The sequence below is a fragment of the Peromyscus maniculatus genome, chromosome 7 (assembly GCF_049852395.1).
Source record: "Peromyscus maniculatus bairdii isolate BWxNUB_F1_BW_parent chromosome 7, HU_Pman_BW_mat_3.1, whole genome shotgun sequence".
Classification (NCBI taxonomy): Eukaryota; Metazoa; Chordata; class Mammalia; order Rodentia; family Cricetidae; genus Peromyscus; species Peromyscus maniculatus.
Window position 1 is genome coordinate 36,069,833 of NC_134858.1, and position 25,516 is coordinate 36,095,348.

Consider the following 25,516-nt stretch of genomic DNA (forward strand, 5'->3'; position numbering starts at 1 on the left):
TTCAAATGAAAAAGTACATGTTTAGTGTGGTTAAATTTAATCAGGCTTCTTACAAATAAAGAGATACTTAAGACTGAAGATTTCTCCAAGGTACCCAAGAAAAAACTATATCTGTAAAATGTCTCATTACACCAAATAAAAGACCATAATACGAAAGCATCCTGGAAGTGGAAGAGGAGGCAGGAAGAGTAGAAGAGCCAGAGAGGATGGAGAACTCTTAGTTAAAGAGGCCTTTTAAATGAACTCATCGAGACAGCGGCTGCATGCTCAGGGCCTGTAGGAGTCTGCAACAGATTATATCCTGGAGCTGAAAGGAGAAGTTGACATATGCCTCACTCTAGCCTAGAAGCTGTCCCTAATTGATAACCATTTACAAATGAAAGTTTGATTTTGGTAAGGGAGTCTCACTGAGAAACAAACTACTCTTAAAGATAGGCCCCTTTCCCAGCAGTAGATGCCAACAGAAAATGAACTCAGTTGTATTTTTGGTCATTCTTGTCTCATAATACTGTGCCGGGGCTTTTTAAAACTTAGTTTTTAATTTATATCATGCAAATATACAGGTCCTTGGCATATATATTATTATGTCTTCCAGCTTAGTGTTTTTCTGCGATTCCTGAGTATGCAAATTAGTGGGTCTCTGCATCTCTTATCTGTTTCTTGTTCCCTTTCTTGGGCTCTTTTCCTTCTGTTTGTTGAATTTGTCTTATTTGATTTTTTAAATCTTATCCCCTGTTATTGTTATCCCTTAGAAGCCTGTTTGTTTTCTAATGTGAGACAGCAAGGGGGTGAATTCAGATGGGAGGGGAGATTGGGAGGAATTGTTAGGAGTAGAGGGAAGGGAAACCCTACAGGATCTCTTATATGGAAAAATATATTTTCAGGAAGTGAAATTAACAAAAAGAACAAAAGCAATCAGGCCCGTGTTTGATCCAAGTGCTTGGATGCTGAGGAAAGATTATTTTAAAGCTGAGTCCTTGGGCTACACAGCAAAATTCTTCCTCAATAACCACAACAAGCTACAAATAATGAGAGAATGAGGTAACAAGAAGAATTTTCTGTATAATAGTGGGATGACAAATCTCTAAACATATTGTTGAAGGAAAATCTTGAAAATCTCAGGGTATCTGCTCTTGAGACAATGGGAGTAGCCTGAGTGTTTCTGCCTCGGCCACATGGTAATGATTCCTTGAGTGCCTAAGACCTTGTTTACTTCCTCCTCATAAACAAACCTCCTCTCTCAAGGCTGATCAAATAAACTGTCAACAGTTTTGTTTTGTTTTGCTTATGTTACTCAAAGCCAACTAAAAGAAATTCCTTTATGTATGAAAAATAAAATAAAATCTTAGTCAAGAACCAGCAATTAACATCTGACTTAATTTTGCATCTTCCTAGATAACATGTGAATACATAATATGACCTTCTTTTCAACCATCACTACTCTTGGGACAGTTGTCAACTGGAGTCACAGAAGTCATTCTTACGGGCTGTTTTTGAATGCTGGAGACTTTAGGGGATTTGTGTGCATGTGAATATTTTCTACTTCAAATAAGTACAAAGTCTCAGAAGCATCATATAAGAGCTCCACATTACACCACACTCATGCTGATGGGTTCTGGGAAGCTCGGGGTATCTGCATCAGGACACAGATAGTTTGTTATATTCGATGAATATTAATAATTCACTTGAACCAAAAAGTATAATTTCAGCCCTTGACACTAATGTGTGTGTGAAAACAGGAGGCATTTGTTTGAATGTCATAATAATTATCTGTTACATGAAAAAGAAAACAAGCAAATTCTAATAAGTTTTCTTTTTGTGAAGTTCCTAGGTAAGTGCCCAGTTTATGGCAACAGTCTGTTAGAGGAACAGTTGGCATAAGGACCATGTTCACTCACATGCAATAACTCAGCTTTACCTAGAAATATTTGGTTCGGTATTCTGTCCAGTAGATAATGTCTTCCTGTCTCTTTTTCTATCATCATCTCTTGTTACTATTTTATGACTATGTCACACAATCTGAAGGAATGATTCTGAGTCCAAATTTAACCAGCTGTGCTACAGAGAACCTCACTGGAGTTTCCATGACTCTGAATCTTTTGATTTCCTTAAGCACCTCTGTAGAATGTGTTTACTAGTACCTCTGTATCTTGCTCATTAATCTATACATATCTCTCAGAATAAATAAGCAAGGGTAAAGTCAACCTTAAATAAATCATCCCTTGGGAAACTTAAATTCCTGCCACTTTACTGGTGAAGCAATCATCTCAGACCATGAAGAGAGAGACCATTAATCCATCCACCCCAAACAGTCCTGTTTTGTTTCCTCCCGGTTTCAGAAGCTCTAGTCGGAGTATACCCTGTAAAATAAAGATTGTTCAATGTGACAATTTCCCTCAGACCTCCAGAATACTACTTGGTATTTCTGATCTTGCTCTGAAATTCCAAAATTAGGAAATGTTTAAAATCCAAATAGTCTAAAAAGTTAATATATTGTCATCATTCTCATTTAGATAAGAGTTTAGGATGAAGAAGAAATATACAAATCTATAGTCCTCATTTCAAGCTGGTGTATTTTCACCTCTCCCCATTGTATGACCATGTTCAAGTTTTTTAATACATTAGAAATATTGATTCCTGTTTTATATGCTGAATATTTACATTTCTGGCATTGATCGTTCTTAGGGATTCTTAGAAAGCTGTTCTGTCATTCTTATTTCACTTTAAAACTTATTCAAAGGCTTGTCCAAAGACTCAAACTGATCAGTCATGAAGTCACCCTTTAAAGTTAAGCCTCAGCTGAATCTGAATCTATCCACAATTTTAGCTTTTTAATCTAATTTGCCATTTTGTTTTTCTAAGATATGGGGAATACAGGGATTATGCAATTGGACAGCTTTATTTCCAGCTGTATTATTTGGTGATTTCAATACACACATGTTCACTCTGACTGTCAAATAACGTGGAAAGGCTCATTGGAAATCCTGAGTATCTGTTTTTTTCTTTTTTCTTTGTCTTCACAGATCATCTTAAGACTATAGTGTAGAACATGTACCTCAAATTTGTTCACAAAAGGCATTCTTTCTTTTGGGAGACACTTTGGAATAATCTTTAATGTTTCCTAAAATATTTAACACTCCTTTAAAACCAGAAACATCTATTTTCCCTTTTCTGTTTTCCCCAAAACAAATTTTCTCAAAATTAGATAAAATTCTGGGACAGAATGTTCATTGCTGCAATTATTCTTTTTATGTGTTATGTTATCTAGGATGAGCTCCATTCTCAGGTAGTTCACTACAAGGGACTCCTTGCCCATCCTCTAGAATTTCCCATTATGAGAAGCTTTAGAAATCTGGAGCATCCTTTGACATCTGAAATGACTCACATTAGCAATCACTCATCCTCTCAGGTTTGTCATGATTTAGATGACAAATGCCAGTGAAATATCAACCATTACTTATATAATTTGGTGAAATGATTGTTATGGAGACATATACACAGGACTCAAATCTCAAATACACTCAAATTATTTGATTCTGGATTTTTACATCACAAATGCATAGCTCTTCAGGTTTGTTTGTTTGTTTGTTTGTTTTACAGAATTCAATGTCATAATATAAGTGAAGCATATAGAAACACTTTTAATGTGAAAGGAGAGAAAAAAATGTGAATTGTATAATTGGAGACCTTAGTTTTTACTTGGTTGGATTGTGGTCCCTATGAACCTGATATACCAAAGATTATATTTAAGTTGTTACTCAGAAAATACTTCATTTTGTTTTACATACTTTGCTAAGTTAAAAGGAAGCAGATATGCAAAAGGAGGTAAATTCCTGAAGGACATCCAATTCTCCATGTAGATCTGCTCCTATAATATAAAGGGGTTTTGTTTAAAATGAAACCAACATATCCATGAGGAAACTCCATGGTTTGATTTCAATATTTGTTATGTGTGTCCCATCATGGGAAAATTGGGAAGAAGCTGTGAGGAGTAGGGGAAAATGAAATTATAATCAGGATATATTATACGAGAAAAATATATTTTCAGCAAATGAAATTAAAAAAGAAAACAAAAGTTGAGAGCTTGTGTGATTCAAGCACTTGGATACTGAGGCTTAGAATTTTAAATTTGAGTCCTTGGGCTACACAGTAAGATTCTACCTAAAAAACAACAACAACCAAACTATTAAAATATGTAAGAGAAGAGGAAAGTGTAGGTATCTGTGTCTAATGGTGGAGTGACAATTCTCTAAAGATGATGTTGAAGGAGAATCCTCAAAAGCACAGTGTCTGGACTTGACCCTGAGCAAGAGTTTGGGTGTGTCCAGCCCAGCCATGTGGGAATGATTCCTAGGGTGCCGTCTCTCAAGGCCTCTCAAAATATAAACTGTGTTTTTGTTGATTATTTTAGTTTTAGTTACAGACAAACAAAAGACATTCCTTTAATTATTAAAAAAATCAATAATATCTGAGTCAGAAAACAGCAACTGACATCTGCCTTAATTTTGCATAATCATAGAAAACTTGTGAATACATAATAAGGACTTTCTTTCCAGCCATCATTACTCTTGGGACAGATGTTAACACAAACCTCAGAAGTCATTCTTACAAGCTGTTCTTAAATGCTAGGGACTTTAGGGGATTTTTGTACATGTAAATGTTTTCTATTCCTAATAAGTACAAAGTCCCAGAAGCATCACATAAAAGCTTCACATCACAGGACATTCATGCTAATGGGTCCTGGCAAACAAGAGGTGATCTCCTTCAGGACACTGAGAGTCTATTCTATTAGATGAATAATCATTTGTTACATGAAAAAGAAACCAAGCAATTTCTCAAATCTTCAATTTCTGTACAGGACCTAGGTAAGTGCCCAGTTTGATTTATGGCAACAGTCTGTTAGAGGAACAGTTGGCATACAAACCATATTCACTCACATGCAATACCTCGGATTTACCTGGAAATATTTATTTCAGTGTTCTCTCCAGTAGGTAAAGTCTTCCTGTCTGTTTTCCTGTCATCATTCTGTTAGTTTATTATACATTATTATGACTATGTCACACGATCTGAAGGAATGATTCTGAGTCCAAATTTAACCAGCTGTGGTACTGAAAACTTCATTGCAGTTTCCATGACTCTGAAGCTTTTGATTTCCTTAAGCACCTCTGTGTAAGAAACATCTATTTTCCACAATCCTATTTTTTCCAAATTAGATAAAATTCTGGGACAAAGTATTCTTTACTGTAATAGTTCTCTTGCTGTGTTAAACTGTCTAGGATGAGCTCCATTCTCAGGTCATTCACTGCAAGGGGACCTCATACCTCTCTCGCACATCATCTAGAATTCCCCTTTATAAGAAGCTTTAGAAGTCTGAACCATCTTTTGATGTCTGAAATGATTCACATTGGCAGTCTCTCATATTTCAGTTTTGTAATAATTTAGATGACTAATTTCAGGAAATATCAATCATTTCTAATATAAACTGGTGAAAGGATTGTTCTAGAACAATATACACTCAGTTCAAATTCTGAATCTACTCTTAAATTATCCAAACCTTGATTTCTACATGAGAAATACATAAACCTTCAAGAGTTTTAAAGAATTCAAGGTCATAAAGCAGGTAAAGTGCATGGGAACAACCTGGAATATACGAGGAAGAAAGAAGGAGGAAAGAGGGGGACATAGAAGAGGGGATGTAAGAGAGTTCATTGTTATCTTTAGCTGCTTTTTTCTAACTGTACTCCAACAACACACTCTGTCATCCAATATGGCTCAATCCAAAAACATTTTGTGCTGAAAACCTGTGGTAACACTAGATTTTGATATTTCTTGAGGGAAGAAATGTAGCACATGATATTATATGTTCAGATCCAAGGTCAAGAGCTCGGTGGGAATCATTTACTAGAAGGTACCAGTTTATAGTAATAGAATTCTTCCTAGTATGCTCAACAGCAAATGCTCCTGTCTTATAATGATTGTCTATCAGTTTTAAGGGTGATAAGTGATGGCTTCTTTGCTTGCAACTGGGGTACTAAGCAGCTGACACTTTTAAGAATAGTTGAGTGGGAGGAAACTCTCCTTATTAAACTTGGGGTAAGCAAATATATCACAGGAGACTGTGTTTCACCAGAGTGAAACGAGGAAACAGCTGTCTTTTCAGCCTCCACCAACATCATAGGGATCCAGGAGGTCTTACTTGGATACTCCAGTTTAGAGTCGTTTTCCTTCTTGGAGTGACTCAATTATTTTTGTACATGAGCATTTCTACCTTTTGTACAGCTGGGTAAAAAAATTATTTTCAATGCAGTGGTGCTGAGGAATCATCTGTTCCTTGTTTGTGGGTATTTTGAAGATATCTGTGTATAAAGAAACCAACCAGAGAACCAGTTTTAAAACCTTCCACAACTGTGTCTACTTTTTATTCTTGCTTGATTTATATATGGAACTTTTGTGTTTTTTCCCAGAAAGATTTTAACACTATAACCCAAGTTAATGCTATACCCTATACAGCCAAACTGTTCCTAAAGTAACAGCAATCCTCTGTCTCAGCTCCTTGAGTTGTGATGATAAATGCATGAGCAAACACACACAGTATTTCTACTCTTCACCTGTCAGCAAACACTTCTTTCTTTCCACAGAACAAAATTTTTATTTTGATGCTAATTCCAAAAGGCAAATGTTTCTATGACAGTGAGGAAGAGGTTCATTTTGTGATCTAAACTCACAATTGACTTACAACATTAAAGGAGATATATTAGTGGTCCATGAACTATAGATAAAAAACAATACCTTGGTTATCTCTAAATTCTCTCTGAAACTTCGGTTTCATTTGGAAGAGGAATAAGGCCTTCCATAATGTAAATTTTAGCTGTATTTGAGGTCAGGCATGTTCATGTTGGTATCATAGTATATTAAAGTCTTATTTTCTACTTCCACAGAATCCTTGAAAGAATGGGCACGGGGAATCATTCTACTGCAGATGTGTTTGTGTTGGTGGGATTAACGCAGCAGCCAGAGCTCCTGCTGCCCCTGTTCCTCCTGTTCCTGGGAATCTATGTGGTAACAGTTGTGGGGAACCTGGGCATGATCCTGCTCATCACAGTCAGCCCTCTGCTGCATACTCCCATGTATTATTTCCTCAGCAGCTTATCCTTTGTTGATCTCTGCTATTCCACTGTCATTACACCCAAAATGCTGGTGAACTTTCTTGGGAAGAAAAACTTGATCCTCTATTCTGAGTGCATGGCTCAGTTCTTTTTGTTTGTGATCTTTGTGGTGGCTGAGGGTTACCTCCTGACTGCTATGGCATATGATCGATATGTGGCCATCTGCAGACCACTGCTGTACAATGTGATCATGTCCTCAAGACTCTGTTCACTATTAGTTCTGGTTGCCTTTATCCTAGGCCTTTTGTGTGCCATTGCACACACAAGTGCTCTGATGAAGCTGAGCTTCTGCAAATCCCATATCATAAATCATTACTTCTGTGATGCTCTCCCCCTCCTCAAACTCTCCTGCTCTAACACACATCTCAATGAGCTTCTCGTATTTGTCACTGGAGGGACCAACACTTTGGTGCCCACCGTAGCTGTTGCTGTCTCCTATGTCTTCATCTTCTGCAGCATCCTTCGCATCAAGTCATCAGAGGGCCGGTCCAAAGCCTTTGGAACCTGCAGCTCTCACCTCATGGCTGTGGGAATCTTCTTTGGGTCTATCACCTTTATGTATCTTAAGCCTTCTTCAAGTACCTCTCTAGAGCAAGAGAAGGTGTCCTCTGTGTTTTATACCACAGTGATCCCCATGCTGAACCCATTAATATATAGTTTGAGGAACAAAGATGTGAAGAAAGCCTTGGGCAGATTCTTGGTGGGGAGATAAGTCTTACTGTTGGCAAACAGTGGACTGGGGAAGAGAACTGTTCTACTGAAAATATGTTCTTTTCTTTCATTTTTATTGTCCCTTATAATGTACTCCATATATACGTTTGCTGGTCTGAGATTGATCTCAGAGCAACTTGTATATGGACAAGCAGTGCAACACAGAGCTATGCACACAATATATATTTATGTTTATGCTTTACTCTGTATTGTTTTTTCAATTTTTCCAAAAAATGGAAAATTATTTTGTAAAGCACCTATTTTAGTGCTTTGGTAGGAAAACTTACCTGTTTTTCATATAAGTGAGATAATAATTCAATATTTTGTCTAACACCAGTCTTCTTGTCCTAATGTTCAAGAGTGGTTAAAGCTTATTTAAAGCTTCTTTGTCTGTAGGTCAGCAGCAAGAGGTGTTTGTCCTGTGAACTGTTCCACTATCCTTGATTAACTGTGTGTGGGCCTTTTGAAATGGCTCAGGTGTAGTCACAGCTTCTTTTAGTTCATGAGTACAATGACGGTGTTATACACTCACTGCTTTCTCCCTATCCTCCACCTCTTATATTCCTTCTGTCCCTAATCTGCAATGTTTCTTGATCCTTAGAAGGTATAGTACAAAGCCTTATTTAGGCCTCAGACCTTATCTAACACTTATTCTCAGCATCCCAGGCAGTCATGAATCTCTATTTACTGTTCAATGTAAATAGAAGCATCTCTCATTGATGTTGAGAATAGTTTTTGTTTAAGGGTATAAACATAAGTACTTAGAAAGAAATCTGTTATTATCTCTTTAGATAATCATTATTAGTAATTTCCTCTCATAGAAATGATCTACAGACTATCAATAAAATCTGAGAGTTGGGAGTCACGATCTTCAATTTTTGCAAGCACTGTGCCAATCAGAAACCAACACATAGTTCCAATAACAAGGACACTGATATTTCTGAAAGTAAGTAGAAGATAGAAATCAGTAGACACAAATGTGAAAAGGAGATCAGCAGGGGAAAGGAGAGTATACATGAGAAAGAGGGAGAGGAGAGAGGCTATAGTTAAAAACCAATCAAAATGCAAAATGCATGAAACACATGTATGGAACTGTCAAAATACAAATATGATTTTTCAAAAAGAAAACGTGCAACATGAGATGTACTGGACTGCTCACTAATATGGAAGTTTCAGAAACATGGAACTGGTTCCTAAGTCCATTCATTAATCCTTTGAGAGGACAAGGCAAATGCAGAAGAAAATCAAGAGAAACATAGGGAAAAAAACAGTAACCGAAGAGATTGTCAGTTTCAGTCTGCAGGTTCTGCTCAATGTGTTTTAACATTTCCCCTCTATTGGGAGTATGCAAGATCACTTGATTTTCACTTGCCTCCTGACTGTCATAAGTCAATATCTCCTTATACCAAGACAAAAATAAAAGAACTGTATCCTCACTCCATCATGATTTATTATTAAATATAAATTGTTCAATTAGCTGTGATATAAGAAATCCCTCGGGAGTGTAACAATTAGGAAAGAAGGAAAATAGTTGTCTTTAATACAAGAGAATGTAATAGCTTACTCCAAAATCTCTAAGGAGTCAGTGATCAAACTAAGTCAAGACTTCAGTGAGGTATTGAGAATAACAATAACACTCAGAATTCATTGAAAAATAGATCTAGCTACAAGACATAAGCCCCGCCGTAAGGTAATGAGATGATAGAACATATGTGCATGCAGAAGGAGAGAAGATCTTATCTGAGGCTGTCAAATGCTCCCAAAGTTCAAGAAGTAGACTTGAGCAAGTGAAAACTTAACACTTGAAATTGAATAGTCAACCTATAAAGATACTAATTTTCACACTAAATTTACAAATTTGACAAACACTAACAAAATGCCCATCATTTTTTATGGTTCTAGCTGATTCTTTTTTACTTAGTGAAACCTCATCATACTCAAATTCATCCAGGGGAGGGTGAAGTATGTGAAACTGAACATATGTATGAAGGAGAAAGATTACTTTTGACACACTTCTAAATTAAAAACTATTGCTAGAGTCAAAATAATAAATAGTTGATTATGTTTCATGACTCTTCTTTTGACCTGATTTTCTCATTGTCACAGTGGACTGGTGATTTGCATTTCTATAATTTAATGTAAATAGAAATTTTATTTATATGTTCTTAGCTTTAATTTATTCAAAATAAACATTTAAATATTTATCTGTAAATCCACTTTTATTGTTTAGAATACTATTGTATGGATTTAACAAAATCTATTCACTTATTTATTGGTGATCACTCAGGGTCTTTTAGTATATTATAAATAAAGTTGTAATCAGTTCCATACTATTATGATCATATATATTATTTAATTAGAACAAATATACCTAGTTGAAATATTTGTATATTATGTTAAGGGAGCTCTTAGCCATCCCTCAAAGTGCAACTCTGCTTCTGAATGAGGTAATTTTAAACTTTGAACAGTTATGGATAAAAGTTACAGTTGATCCATTTTAAAGCCCAAACTTGATAACATATTTTTATTTTAATTTATTTTTTAGTTCTAATATATTCATATTTTGTGTTTTTAAATTTGCTTTCCTCTGTGTTAAAGATACAAAATGTGTTTTTATGTGCTTATTGTTTATTTATTTCATTCTATCAGTTCTGTTGCTATAGATAAGACTGACCAATGCTACAACAGAAAGGGGTTCTCTCACAGGACCTCACACATCTCTGCTGAAATATTCAATATTGGTATGATTCGTTATTAATAAGGTCAATTATTGAATATGATGAATATGAATATAATGAATAAATATACTATCAATAACCATGATGACTCTTATGTTAAAAAAACACATGTTAATATTTAGATCAGAAAATTTTCATTAATTCTCATTTTTACAAAAGTTTTGAGTAATATAGGTGTTGCAGAAATCAGCAAATGTGGGATCTAGGTTAGAGACTTGATATATTACAAAGCCCTCATATAAATTTTTAAGAAAAATATAAGAAAAATTAAAATGAATATTTTAAGATAAATTATTATACCCAAGTCACTGAGGGAAATATAATGCTCAAAAACTATGACAGGAAAAGGAAAATGAATCCCTTCTTCTACCTACTATACACATTGTGTTCTTTGTACATGGTACAAAATCAAGCCATTTTATTTGGCGTTTATATGAAGCAACTAGGACAAGATAGCCTCAGACCAGGCCTTGCTATCTCTAGGATCCACAAACTACCAGTACTGGTTCCCTAACACTTTGCTAAGTAGTGTTTTGTTTTCCTCTGTCACTATCATATCCAGTTGCCAAGCACTCCATAGATGTTTATGTGTTCAATAAACAGAAAACATTGTTTCTACCATAGTCTATCTTTTTATAAATGCTTTTTGGAAATACTATTTTAATTTTTTGATAATATATTATACTTATATCACTTCCCCATCCCTTCCCTCTCTCCAAACCCTCCTAAGTACTCTTTCTTACTCTCTTTCTAAATCATACCATCTACTTTTTATTAATTGTTCTTATATAGAGCTAGTAAGACATGAATCCTGGAGAATAACTTACAATTTCCACTTTACTACACCAAAAAATATTTAACTACATTATAGTTTTCCTTATGCACATAGTTAATAATGTTTTTTAAAGATGAAAGCTATCAGTATGATTTTAAAAATAATGGACTAGAGAGATGGCTCAGAACCCAGATCTGCTTCTGGCATCGCTCAAATTCTTGCAACTCTGGCACCAAAAGTTATCTTCTGGACTACAAAAGCACCTGCAAATACACATATACTCACATGGTTACATACATTCACACACACACACACACACACACACAAAGTAAATAGATGACAGATAGATAGATGATAGATAGATAGATAGATAGATAGAGATAGATAGATGATAGATAAAATAAATAAACGAATGAATGAATGAATGAATATATGAATGAATACAAGGATTCAACATGTCCATCATTGATGGCAACAGGAGGAAAGGAAAGTTGCAGAAAGACACAAAGATCACTCGTTTCTAAGCAAAGCATATGAATGATAAATCAGCTGCAACTTGGACTTTGCATGGGCATTTAGGTGTGCTGAGGATTCCAAACTAAAATTCAAATTTTCTAGAAGTGGAAAACAAAAGATTCTGTCATGTCCTTACATAGTCTCCCTGTCTACTCTGCCTACATTCTCTTTCACCACTCCTGGTATAAAACAAATACAAATGCTTTATAGGTGGCTGAGCATATCAGTATTCTGTTTCATCCATAAGTATGACTAGGTACCATCCAGGAGTAGGTTTTTGATACATGACTTAGTTGTGTGTCAGAAAACACAAAGCCATGTGATTAAAATTTTCTCATTTATAGCAGGCAAGAAAAACATTGTAATGAAAGCTCATTTATTGAAGATAATTAGGGAGATAGAAAATCATGTGTTAATGAAGAAGCGATAAAATAAGAAAGAAGTAAAAGAAAACAAATTGTGTCAATAAGAGCATAAATCAAGCAAAGGAAAAAAATTAAGACATTTTGAAAACTGAAAAGATATGGTCCTTGATGATGAAATAATTTATTAGTTCACCTTGAGTAATTTTACCTTGATCCTCAAGTCTTCAAAGCAGTGGTGATTTCTGTGTTCCCTTGCACAGAAAGGACAAGTTTTGAAGAAGATATAGTATAATTAAAGAATTATTAAAGACCTAAGCATTTCTCTATCATTTCTTAGACAGAATTGGCACTTGCTGTAGTACTTTCTTCAGAGAACATTTTACTTCTTTATTTCTCAGGCTGTAGATCAAAGGATTCAGCATGGGTGTGACCAGGTTATTCAAGACCTGCACAGCTGCATTGAGCCAGGGATTGGGGGTAGGCTGGAGGTATATGAGGACCACTGGCATAAAGGCAAGGAGGATGGCAGTAAGATGGGCACTGCAAGTGGAGAAAGCTCTATGCCGCCCCTCAGCAGATCGGATTTGCAGAATGGAGCAGAGGATACAGCTGTAGGAGGTGAGGATGAGGAGGAAGCAGCTGAGGGGCATCAGGCCCACACTGATGAGCCCCACCATCTCCAGGGCTGATGTGTCTGCACAAGCCAGTTTTAGCATAGCAGGTATATCACAGAAGTAATAGTCCACCTCATTGGGACCACAGTAGGGCAGCTGGAAAGTGAGAGTGGTCAGAAAAGTAGCCTGAATGCAGCCAAAAAATGATGTCCCTGTTGCCAGAATGGCACACGCTCTGTGATTCATGATTGTTGAGTATCTTAGAGGATGGCATATGGCCACAAAGCGGTCATAGGTCATCACTGTGTACAGAAAACATTCAGTACAACCCAGGAAATGGTAGAAGAAGAGCTGGCACACACAGCCTGCGTAGGAGATTACTTGGGTGTTTCCCGAGAGGTAGAACAGCATCTTGGGAGAGCTAACTGAAGGGAAAAATATGTCACACATGGACAGCTGGCACAGGAAGAAGTACATGGGTGTGTGAAGCCTAGAAGAAGATACAATTGCAAGGAGTATGAGCAGGTTCCCCACCAGAGTGAAGATGTAGAAAGATAAAAACAGGACAAAGAGTGTGGTCTCCAGACCCTCTGTGTGTGGGATGCCAAGCAGGACAAAGTGAGTCACTATAGAGAGATTCATCATGGTTTCAAAAATGCATGACTTCAAAGCAGAACACAGATCTCCAAGACACAAATATTGGAATCAGACCACAGAGTTTTATCATACATATATTGGTTTCATTTTTAACAAAAACCCTTATATTATGGAGCAGAATTACATGGAGAAAAAAATCCATGAAGTGTATAATTGGGGACTATAAGTTTTTGTTGAGTTGGACAATAATCACTACAAACTTGGTTTGCCAGAGATTACACTTAAGATATTAGGTAGAACATAATTCCTTTTCCTAGGTATTTTGCTAAGTAACTGGAAGCAGCTATGGAGAGATGGAGATACACTTCTGAAGAACACCCCATTGATAAGAGAGCTTCAACTTATTCTTTCCTCTTTGCTCTTCTGATTTAGAGTGCAGAGTGAGTTAAAGTTACTGGACTGAGACTTCATGGGAGGAGCTTCTTACAAAACTAGAAGACAAGTGGGAAAAAACAGTTTTCTTATGGGCAGCACACCAACTGGTTATCTAATACTAAATGAGCAGCCTTGAAAACAAACTTGCAACCAATACTATGTAAAGAGGCTTACATATAACGACAAATAATGAAAAAAAAAGGTTTTTAATTTGAAAGACAACAAGGAAAGGTATATGGGAGGAATTGGGGGAGGAAAAGAAAGAGAGGGGATGATATAATTATATTATAATCTCAAAAATAAATGAAGGAAAATAAATTATAGGATTATGGCATGACTATTAATGATAATCAAACTGAAATATATAATGTTAGCCACATTTTCACTGTGGAACCTGATGACATGTATCTTTGTCTGTAGAAAATGTTAGATAATTAGTTTTTTTTCCTTGATCTTCCTCCCAGTAATTCCTTTCTGTTCTCACCTGCCATTTATCTCTTCCCACTTCTTTCCAGTTGAGCCTCCAACAACTCTTAGGAGATTTGGAAAGATGTATGAACAATATGAGAAACAAAACTTTCAGAAAAACTTTTTGGACAGAGGAATCTTACATTGACTTGTTTACTTTCTCAACACTCTCTGCATCTGTCTGTGTCTGATTCTGTGTCTCTCTGTGTCTGTTTCTGTCTCAATCTCTCTGCCTGTCTCTGTCTCTCTGTCTCTGCTCTGTTTCTCTCTCTCTCTCTCTCTCTCTCTCTCTCTCTCTCTCTCTCTCTCTCTCTCTCTCTCTCTCTCTCTGTGTAACAAAGTCATGACTTGTTCCTGGGTATTATATGTACAGAACGAAGGTAAATATTATCACAGAGATGTGGAGAACTCAAACCACTTGTTCAACTTTCAGTGAGACACTTGGAGATAAACCAATATATCACTGTAAAAGTTTTTGAGCTAGTTCTAGAAGCATTGCCTATAAAGAGAAACAGGAGGAACCACTTGTCTGATACTGTTTAGATTGACACAAGAAAGCTAATACAAGTCAGTACTGTCTAGAAAATTTCAATACAATCTAAGATCTAAATAATATAGGAAATGTATTGAATGCAACCTAGAAAGCAAGTAAGAATATGCTATCACTTTTCAAGATAATATAATCAGGAGATAATAAGCTCTGAGATTATACAGATATTATCTTTGACAATAAAACATTTGATATTAAATCATTATTTTGATAAAAAAACATCTACTATAACATTTCATGAGGTATGAATAGGCAGATTTGAAGTCTACAGCCGATCTACCTCAATAGATATATCCAAAGTATAAAAATCAAGTAGACAAAATTTTGGCATTGAAAATTAATAAATGCCTAGCAAACAGATTATATATTTACACACACACACACACACACACACACACACACACACACACACACACACATAATGTTAGTCTTAGCTATTGCATCAAAGGATAGAAAAGAGGCAACAGGATATGTTTCAGAACTAAACAATTTCCATATTTATATATGTCTCAACGATTCCAGAAAAAGAAAAGCCTCTAGAACTAAATCATACAATTAGAATAATAAGATCAGAATATATCAAAACAATACCCCCCAAACCCTGTACTGCTGCATATATACAAACAAAGAAAGATATCCAGTTATGATAGAAGCAACATATATACTTTAAGAAAGTGGTCCTCAATCTATGATCACAACCCTTTTGGAACTTGTATATCAGATATCCTATACCTGAGATACACTATGATTCATAACAATAGAAAAATTACAGTTCTGAAATAAAATAATTTTATGGTTAGGGGTCATCACAACCTGAGGAAATATATTAAAAGGGTGAAGTATTAGAAAGGTTGAGTACCAATTCTTTAAGATATGGAGATTGGCCAACCAGATGGTTCATGGGATAAAGGTACTTGCTCCCTAGACTGAGGACATGGATTCAATCCACAGGACCCAAATGCCAGATGGAGAAAATCCACTCCTCTAGTTGTCCTCTAATGTCCACATGCCTACAGCATGTATGCTACTGCATACATAGACACATATATACATACACAGGCACACACAGATGCAGAGACAAAACAAATAAAAATATACATAAACCCTTCATTCAACTTGCTTTGAATAAAAAAGGCTAACCAAATGTACACATTCTCAAGTACATTTTAAACAAAACTTTGCACAAAACAGTCGGAAAAGACACCTATACTTGGAGGAAAATTGTACTTTCATGGAATTACTCTATTCAGACTACAATCAATGCAATCTTAACCTTAACCATATTAGAATTTTTAATGATAATAACAAATTAATTTCCTACCTTACACTAAAACAGAATGATCCTAGTAGGGAGAAAAAAAAATATTCTAAATAAAATACAATAAACTATTTCCCCTTTTCATATACAAAACAAAGTTGTAAAGCTCAAACTGCCAGATTTCATGTATTTACTACTTATTTACCTAGTCTTCTCTCATACATTACATCCTGACTGCAGTTTCCCCTCCCTCTGTTCCTCCCAGTTCTCTCCCCAACTACCTCCTCTAACACCAGATCCACTCCTCCTCCATTTCATTTCAGGAAATATTAGGCCTTCAAGGGATAACAATCAAGCACAGCATAACAAGTTTCAAAAAGACTAGGCACAAACCCTAGTGTAAACTCATATAGAGGCTCGAAGAAGCAACAGGGAAGGAGGAAAAGGGTCCCAAGAACAAGAAAAAGAGTCAGAAACATCCCCAATCCCACTCTTAGGGAGTCCACAAGAACGCCACACTACACAATCATAATTAACAGATTTAAGTACTTACTTTAGCACTGTTTAATTGAGTTCATGTGCACCAAGAAGGTAGGGACATATCTCAGCAGAACCAAATGGAGAATTCAGATAACTCTCATATGCATGGTTAATTTATCCTTGACAAACTGTAAAAAAAGTAGCCCAAAAATAATCTTTTCAATATTAATTCTGGAATAACTGAACAATTATACAAAAAATGAAAACTCAATCAATCATGTCTCACAACTTATACAAAAATATACTTACATACATCATGGTTTAAATGCATTTTAAAAATATACAATTCCTCTAGAAAATAACAGAAGCATTTTATTATGATCTTAGTTTCAGACATATCAGAATTGCAATCCATGATTTTCTTTCAAACAAAACAAACTAAACCACCTGAAAATTAAAATTTTTCTATATTGAGATCATGAAAGAGAATAAAGATCAGTAGGGGACTAAAGAGAGAAACCAAAAAAAAATGCAGTGGGAGATTCCTGGTAATTTACTGACACCACAGTAGTTCACTAGATGACAAAGGAGTAAAATTAAAATTAGGTCACTAGGCAGGAATAGTTGTACTGACAATAAATAAAGGGAATAAATTAATAATACGATACATGTTGCCATCAAGATATTGTAGTTACTGAATATTTGTAAATTACATTAAATTTGGAAACTTAATTCTATAATTGATTATAATTAAAAGTTAAAATATTAAAAATCTTGTATATTTCTTTACAAAATAGAAAATATTAGTTTACATACAGAAAATATTTACAAATTGTATATCCAATGAGAAATAATGTACATATAAGTTTTTTAAATGCAAATATAAAAAGCCAGGAGACTCCTCTAGTTTAAGAAAAACAAGGAACTGATTTGAAGACAGTTTTAATCAAAACAGTTAAATAAAGGCAAATAAGTTATAGAAATATATTGAACGTCATCAGTCAAAAAATGCAAGTTAAATCACAACGGGATGCTATTATGCACTTATAATTTTAAGGTTAAATATGAAATGAGAAAACCAAATGCCACAGAATATAGATGACCTCTTTTACCTGCTTATGAGAAAGAAATGGTATTTTATTCTTATATAAAAACATGTATTGAAGAAAATGCTTCCATGAGATTCTTAATTAAGACCATTTTTCAGAAAAGTAAAACATTTTCAAATAACTAAGTGTTTGGAAGATTGTTGTTTTTAGAGTAAAGAAAAAAATACAAATAATTCTTCTGCAGGATCAAGTTGGATTTCTTCCAAAGCTGAGGATTAGACCCAGTATGTAAGCTTGCTAGGTCAGTGCCCTATCACTGAACTGTATCCCAGGCCCTGGGTTTTCTGAAATAATGTGTTACCAGCTCAGGCTCATCCTGAACTTACTACGATACTCTCACTGATGACATCCAATCTATTTCCTGCAAGGACACTGGAACTGGAGATACTTGTCACTTTATATTGCATGGGACTCTTTGCAATGTTGTAAATGTTACCCAAGTCATATTCTTTGGTACTTAGAAAAGCAAAGGGTCTTTCAGCCTCGGAATTGAGATTTGGTGTTTATAGAGCAATGTTCATGGCATGGGCATGTTATCAAGTCTTGAACACTTTCACTGCCACCTAGATCAATGTTTTCAAATGCCCTTGTGGATTTTTCATGATTTAGTCATTGGTATCCCTGAGGGACCAATTAGATGAAAGTTTGTTACATTCTTCATTAAATTTAAACAATAGAGGTTTGGAAATAGAAATTAAAAAAAAATCCAGTGTGCCAGCCTGCCTGATAGACTAATATAATACTGGAAGGTACTTGACTCATCTATTGTCTGTCTCACATGTTAAAGTCTTGCCTTGGGCAACACTCCAACACTCTCACTTTAATTCTATAAACATTTCTCAGGATTCTGTAACTATCTAAAAGGCACATTGCAATTTAAAACATCATTTAATGAATAGGGCAGCAATATTCAATCACCCTATGTGTCCTTACAGTAAGACACTTTAAAAAGAATGTTAAAACAATATATTCAAAGGAAAATTATAAATCAGTAATGTTGATATAAACTCTTTGATGTAGATATGATTTAATGTAAAGATCAATATTGATCGAACATTTGTAAGGTACTGTATTACTTTCTTAAATTCAATGATTATTTTCTCGATTAATTAAAAACACCTCATTGAGTAGGAGAGGAAAATAAAACACTGACACTTAATAACTCAGTCACACAGCTGCTGACAGATCTAGGTCAGGTCTGATTCCAGAATCAAGGCCTCTCAACCTTCTGTCCTGGTACCTGTTATTATTGACTGATATGAGACTGACTTGAGGTCTGGTACCTGAAATAGGAAGTAGCTGTCCCCTTTTATAATAGGAATGACACTAATTGGGACAGTTTTTTATTGTTGTTGTTTTTCCAGAGGCCAGGATGTTAAGACCTGTGTCCCATAGTGCTCCACCAGCCTATGTTGACTAATGTCTGGCTTCAATCAGACCCTCAGGAAGTACATTCAGCCTGGTAGCCAATCAGGGTCCTACTCAGTCACAATCTAGTAAAAAAAAAGAGGTTGTGAATTTTAAAAAGCAGGAGGAACATAGGAAGGATTTGGAGGGAGAAAGGGAAAGCAGAAATGCAATAATTAAAATATAATAATAAATATTAAATAAAATAAAAATAATACAAATAACTGTAATACAAAAAAGTGATTTTACAGAACTTAATTTGGGAAATTTTAATTCCCTAGATATTTATGTGGTAGTATTGTATTCCCCGAAATATTGTGCATGCTAATAAACTTATCTGGGGTTAGAGAACAGAACAGCCACAATATTAAACATTGAGGACAGGCAGTAGTAGCACATGCCTTTAATCCTAGCATTCCAGAGGCAGAGATCTACCTGGATCTTGGTGTGTTCAAGGATACAGCCAGGCATGATGGCACACGCCTTTAATCCCAGAAAGTGAGCCTTTAATCACAGGGAGTGATGGCAGAAAGCAGAAAGGTATACAAGGTGTGAAGACCAGAAACTAGAAGTTTTTAGCTGGTTAAGCTTTCAGGCTTTGGAGTAGCAGTTCAGCTGAGATTCATTCTGGATGACTCAGAGGTTTCTAATCTGAGGAAACAGGATCAGCTGAGGAACTGTCGAGGTGAGGTAGTTGTGGCTTGTTCTGCTTCTCTGATCTTTCAGGATTCACCCCAATACTTGGTCCCAGGTTTGTTTTATTAATAAGACCTTCTAAGATTCATGCTAAATATTTTGATCTTACTCTGCTAAAGTCTGGATAGTGCTACTTCTTGCTCTTTAGGTACTTATGATAATTAGAGCATCCTATTGTCCGATATGTGGAAAATATTCACCAAATGGTTTTTTGTTAGAGGTGTAATTTTGTGTGCAAATGATGTACCCATTTGTATCTATTAAGATAGACCCAGCTCTTCACATAACATAACTCTTCAATTTTGTGTGATATCAATATTTTCTTATTTATCTTGTGAACTGGAATTTATCTTGATTGAATCTATGAAATTATGTACACAAGAACTCATGTGTGAAACAAAAATAAATCTTAATAATTTCAGATTACTTCTATTTATTAGCTTCTGTTTTTGACAAATTTAAGAAAATATGAAAACAAAATATCACAGTGGGTTAAAATAGTGTTGACAATGCCAATTGTGGGCTAGGAGTAGCCATACATCAGAGAAATTCCATTTGCAGTGGGAAACTGCTCCCCTACTTTAGAAAATAACCTCACGACTTACTCTAAATCTAAAGAGATATTCACACTGTAATTGAACAGTCTGTAGCAGAAATTTTATCCAAGAGGAGTATTGCCAATTTTCTGTGGGGAGATGTGTACAAAAATGTGCACAGTTGCTTTATTTAGAACATCTTGAGTCTCTGAATCTACATGTTCAACAGGCTCGAGCTGTTGTCATGCATGTTTTCAAACATTTATTATTGCATTTTGATTTAGTGTGTGTGTGTGTGTGTGTGTTTCTGTGTGTGTCTGTGTCTGTGTCTGTGTGTTCATATAATAGTGTCCCTATTGCAGTCAAAGGACAACTTGAGGGAGTCAGTTCTTTCCTTCTACCTCATGAATCCTGTGTCTTGAACTATAGTCCTCAGCTTCAGTGACAAGTGTCTTAACTTGATCACCAATTCTCCAACTACTCTGTTGCATTGCATGTAATGCCCCATTTTAGCCTCTGGCCAGGCATGTACAAAACACACATACATACATGCAGGCAAAACACCTATAAGCATAAAATTAAAAATAAATAAAATAATAACAAATATATAAAACATAAAAACATTCACAATAATTCTGTATACTGAGGTTACAAATCTAGAGTAAAGTCTGAGAGGCATACAATTTCATGCTGTATGATAATTATACAAATACAATAATTAGGTCTGAGTGTTTGCTTATTTTTAACTTGAAGTACTTACAGCACTAAGTCTATGAACAAAATGATTTGAAGAACAGTCAACAAGGGGGAGAATAATTCAGCTATGCAATGTTAAATTCAGTCTTTGTCTATAGTTTTAAGGCTCATGAGGCCTCTATGCTATACAAAGAATCACAGGCAATGAAGTCATGTGGAAAGCAGGAGAAATAGTTTTACATATGGAAGAGCACAAAGATTCCTATCCAATACCAAAAATCATCCCTGGAAATATACATCTGAGCAGTGTAATACAGACTGAGCAGGTCTGAATAATGACTATACATATATAAACATATTCATATACACCTGTGACAATAATTAATGACAAGGTGGTTATAAGTTTGAAATAGAGCAAGGAGAATACTAAGAAGTGTTTTCAGGGAGGAAAGGGAAATGATATCCTTATAATTTTATAAAATAAAATAATTTAGAAAAGATTTTTGGAGTGCAAAAGTATGAAGAAAATGAGGCTACCAGAAGTGGAATCCATCAAAAGAGAATCAGGAAAATTAGAATGAGAGTGATTATCAACACTTTCTCTCCCTTCTTCTAATAGATGATATTTTATTGAAAAGAAAACCTACTATGAGCCACTCTTCAGTGACTGACTTCATCCTTGAGGGGCTAATGATATGAACAGAGCTTCAGCTCATATTGTTTCTCTTGTTTCTTGCAACATACATGACCACCATGAAGGGAAACTTGGGCATGATACTTTTAATCACCATCAGTTGATAACTTTATTCTCCAATGTATTTTTTTCACAATTTATTCTTCATTGACCTCTCCTACACCTCTGTCATTATTCTTAAGATGTTAGTCAATTTTATATTGTGAAGAACATTTCCATTTTGAAGTTTATAACTCAGCTTTACTTCTTCCTCACTTTTGTCAAGCAAGAAGGCTTTCTAATAAAAGCCATGGTCCATGAAGTCTACATTACCATCTGGAGCCCACTGCTTTACAATATTGCCATGTCCCAAAGAGTCTGTTCCAAAATGATGGTTTTGGTAAACTCACTGGGTTTGTTTGGGGATACTGTCCATACCACATGTATGACAATGTTGTCCTCCTGTGGGTCATATATTGTCAGCCATTATTTTTGTGGTGTTCTGTTTTTGTTGTCTCTGTCTTGCTCCATCACCCATATCAATGGGATAGTGCTATTTATTATTGGTGGAATTAATACTCTAGTGCCAACAATGGCTATCATCATGTCTTATGCATTTATCCTAACTAGTATTCTTGCATCAGATCCAGTAGAGAATGTTCCAAAGCCTTTGGCGCCTGTAGTTCCCATAGTATGGCTGTGGGAATCTTCTTTGTGTCTATAACATTCATGCATTTCAAACCACCTTCCAGTAATAATACGGAAGAGGAGAAAGTGTCCTCTGTGTTCTATACCACAGTAATCCCAATGCTGAATCCCCTAATGTACAGCCTGAGGAACAAGGATGTAAAGAATGCACCAAAAAGGGCAATTGGGGTAAGGCAGTCATCCTAAAATTGAGAGAAAAAAATGATAACTGAGAAGTTATCATCATTTCTTTGTATTTTTTTCCTCCAGAGAAAATTAGTCTTCATTACTTGAGAAATGGTTATTTTGTGTTTGACAATGTCTGAGATATTTTTGTAGATTATCAAACAAGATAATTTACCGATGGATAGGGCAATTGTTGTAAATGTAGCAAAGGATTAGAAACTGATGGAAGAGGAAGGGTTTAAACACACTGAAATATTTTGATTATAGTACAAATACTGCTCTCACTTGCCATACAGTAGAGATAGCATAGCTATGTTTGAAGAAAGATCTTCTTGAGTATTGGAAACATGAACTTATTCATACACATACTTGTCCCTTTATGGTCACAAGATAGAGGCTGGAGTGATGCACACACACACACACACACACACACACACACACACACACACACACACACACACACACCAAGGCATTCCAGGAGCTTCAAGAACCTCAGAACTATTTGTATAGCTCTTCTTTTGTAATGTCTAGGAGGAGTGAGTTGCAATTTCAGCATCAGTTTAGGTAGGCTAAATCTAATTTTAAACATGGCTCTAGAATTGTAGCTTCACAAGTTCCTGTAAATTTCAGCTACTACATTTAAGGAAATCATTACAACAACTTTAAAATCAGAGTTCAAGGTGGCATCCTAATGTAAGCTGTGTGTTGGCTAAAAGAGCCAAAGTGCTTGAAGAAAGATCACTGAATAGACAAGATACTGCTATGGAAAAATTGTAAAAAAACATCATGATGTCCTCAAATTGAAAACTCACTGTATACCAATAAGTTTTAAATTGAGAAAAACTGAAATTATCCACTGAAATTCATCCTTCATTTACAATGACGAATACTTATAATTCATGCTGCTTGTTTGCCATCTGTTGTCTTTCAGCCTTTATAATGCTTTACTTGAGGATGTAGCAGTTTGTCAACCTCATCAAATTGTTTTAAGATAAAAAGTACATGTAAAGAGTGGTTAAATTTAATCAGTTTTCTTATAAACAAAAAGATATTTAATACTAAATAATTCTATAAGTTAACTGAGAAAAAGCTACATTGGTAAATGTCTCTTTACACTGAATAGAACACTGTATTAGGAAAGCATCCTGGAAGTGGAAGAGGAGGCAGAAAGAGCAGAAAAGCCAAAGGGGATGGAGAACTCCAGGAAAATCAGGCCCTCTGTATCAACAGGGTCAGCTCCCATATGAACTCATAGAGACAGAGACAGTATGCTCTGTGCCTGTAGGGTTCTGTAACAGGTGGTATCCTAGAGCTGAAAGGAGAAGTGGACACATGCCCTGTCCCTAACCCAGAAGCTGTCTCCAATTGACAACTACTTATAAATGAAAATTTGGTTTTCTCCAAGGGAGTCTCACTGGGGAAGTAAATAACCTGCCCAGCAGTGGAAAACCTGAAAAAAATGGCACTCACTGGCACCTCTGGGGTCCTTTTCTCTTAATGTACTGTTAAGGCTTTTTTAATATTTGTTTTTATACATACATATATAATATGTTATACTATAAAATGTATCTATGTATTTTTAATATATACATAAACACACATATATTTATAAGGAGAGAGGGGGGGAGAGAAAGAGAAAGAGAGACAGAGACAGAGAGAGAGATTTTTCTCTTTTTTTTTACCCTACAGTTTATTTGCAGTATATTATGGCTTCTAGTTTAGTGTTTTTATAGGATTCTTGAGCATGCACAAGAGTGAGTCTCTGCATCTATATCTGTTTCTTGCATCTTGGGGGGGGCTCTTTTCCTTCTTTTTGTTTATTTTGTCTTATTCCAATGTTTTTCTATCTTATTTTATTTTATTATTATTCCTTAGAAGCCTGTTTGTTTTCTAATGAGAGACAGAAAGAGTCCAGATGGGAGAGGAGATGGGAAGAAATGTGAGAAGTTGAGGAAAGGGAAACACTAATCAGGATATATTGGATGGGAAAATATTTTTTCATTAACTGTAAAAAAAAAATGAATCAAAGCACCAAGGCTGATGCGACCCAAACACCTGGCTACTGAGTCATGAGAATTGCATATTTGAGTCCTTGGACTACCCCAAAATTCTACCCCCAAAACAAACAACAACATAAAAAGCTATGGTTTAAGGAGGTAAGAGAGGAATTTTGTGTCTATTGGTGGAGTAACAAATCTCTGACATATTTCTGAAGAAAAACCTTCAAAAGTACAGTGGCTTGGGCTTCACCTGAGGGATAGCATGTATGTCTGACCCAGCATCAACTGCCTAAGAACTTGTTTAGTTCCTCCTAATAGATATAGTGCCTCCCTTTAGACCACTCAAATAAAGTATAAATAGTTTCTTGTGTGTTTGTTTGTTTTTCTCTTTTGTATTTAGTTACTCAAAGCTAAACAAAAGAAATTCTTTTCTGTATAAAAAAATCAATAAAATCTTAGACAAGAACCAGCAATTGATATCTGATTTAATTTTGCATTTTATAGATAACTTGTTAATACATAACGAGGACTTTCTTTCCAACTGTCATTATTACTCTTGGGACAAATGGTAACAGGAGGCCAAGAAGCATTCTTACAGGTTGTTCTTAAATGTTGGGGACTCTAGGGAATTTATATACCTATGAATGTTTTGTATCCCTAATAAATCTAAAGTCTCAGGAGCATCACATAAAAGCTCCATATCACACTATGCTCATGATTATTGGTCCTGAGAAGATAGAGGTGGTATGCTTCAGAACACTGGTAGTTTGTCAGCCATTGACACTAATGTATGTAAGAAAGCAGGGGGCATTAATTTGAATATCATAAAATTTATCTGCTACCTGAAAAAGAA

General features: G+C 35.4%; 2 protein-coding genes and 1 pseudogene across 2 annotated transcripts; 2 read left to right on the forward strand and 1 right to left on the reverse strand.

Annotated features, from left to right (window-relative positions):
- The first annotated feature begins 6,951 nt into the window (after positions 1 to 6,951).
- On the forward strand, positions 6,952 to 7,878 carry LOC102914174 (olfactory receptor 8D1-like). Its single transcript, XM_006992568.3, has one exon. It carries the CDS (start codon positions 6,952 to 6,954, stop codon positions 7,876 to 7,878), a length of 927 nt encoding a protein of 308 aa, XP_006992630.1.
- A 4,719-nt stretch (positions 7,879 to 12,597) lies between these two features.
- On the reverse strand, positions 12,598 to 21,100 carry LOC102914497 (olfactory receptor 10D1B-like). Its single transcript, XM_006992569.3, has 2 exons — positions 21,074 to 21,100; positions 12,598 to 13,548 (listed from the first exon to the last, which is right to left on the reverse strand). The coding sequence occupies exons 1-2, from the start codon at positions 21,098 to 21,100 to the stop codon at positions 12,598 to 12,600; spliced, it is 978 nt and encodes a 325-aa protein (XP_006992631.3).
- Positions 21,101 to 21,765: 665 nt separating this feature from the next.
- LOC102924073 (olfactory receptor 8D2-like) lies at positions 21,766 to 22,684 on the forward strand (annotated as a pseudogene).
- The last annotated feature ends 2,832 nt before the right edge of the window (positions 22,685 to 25,516 follow it).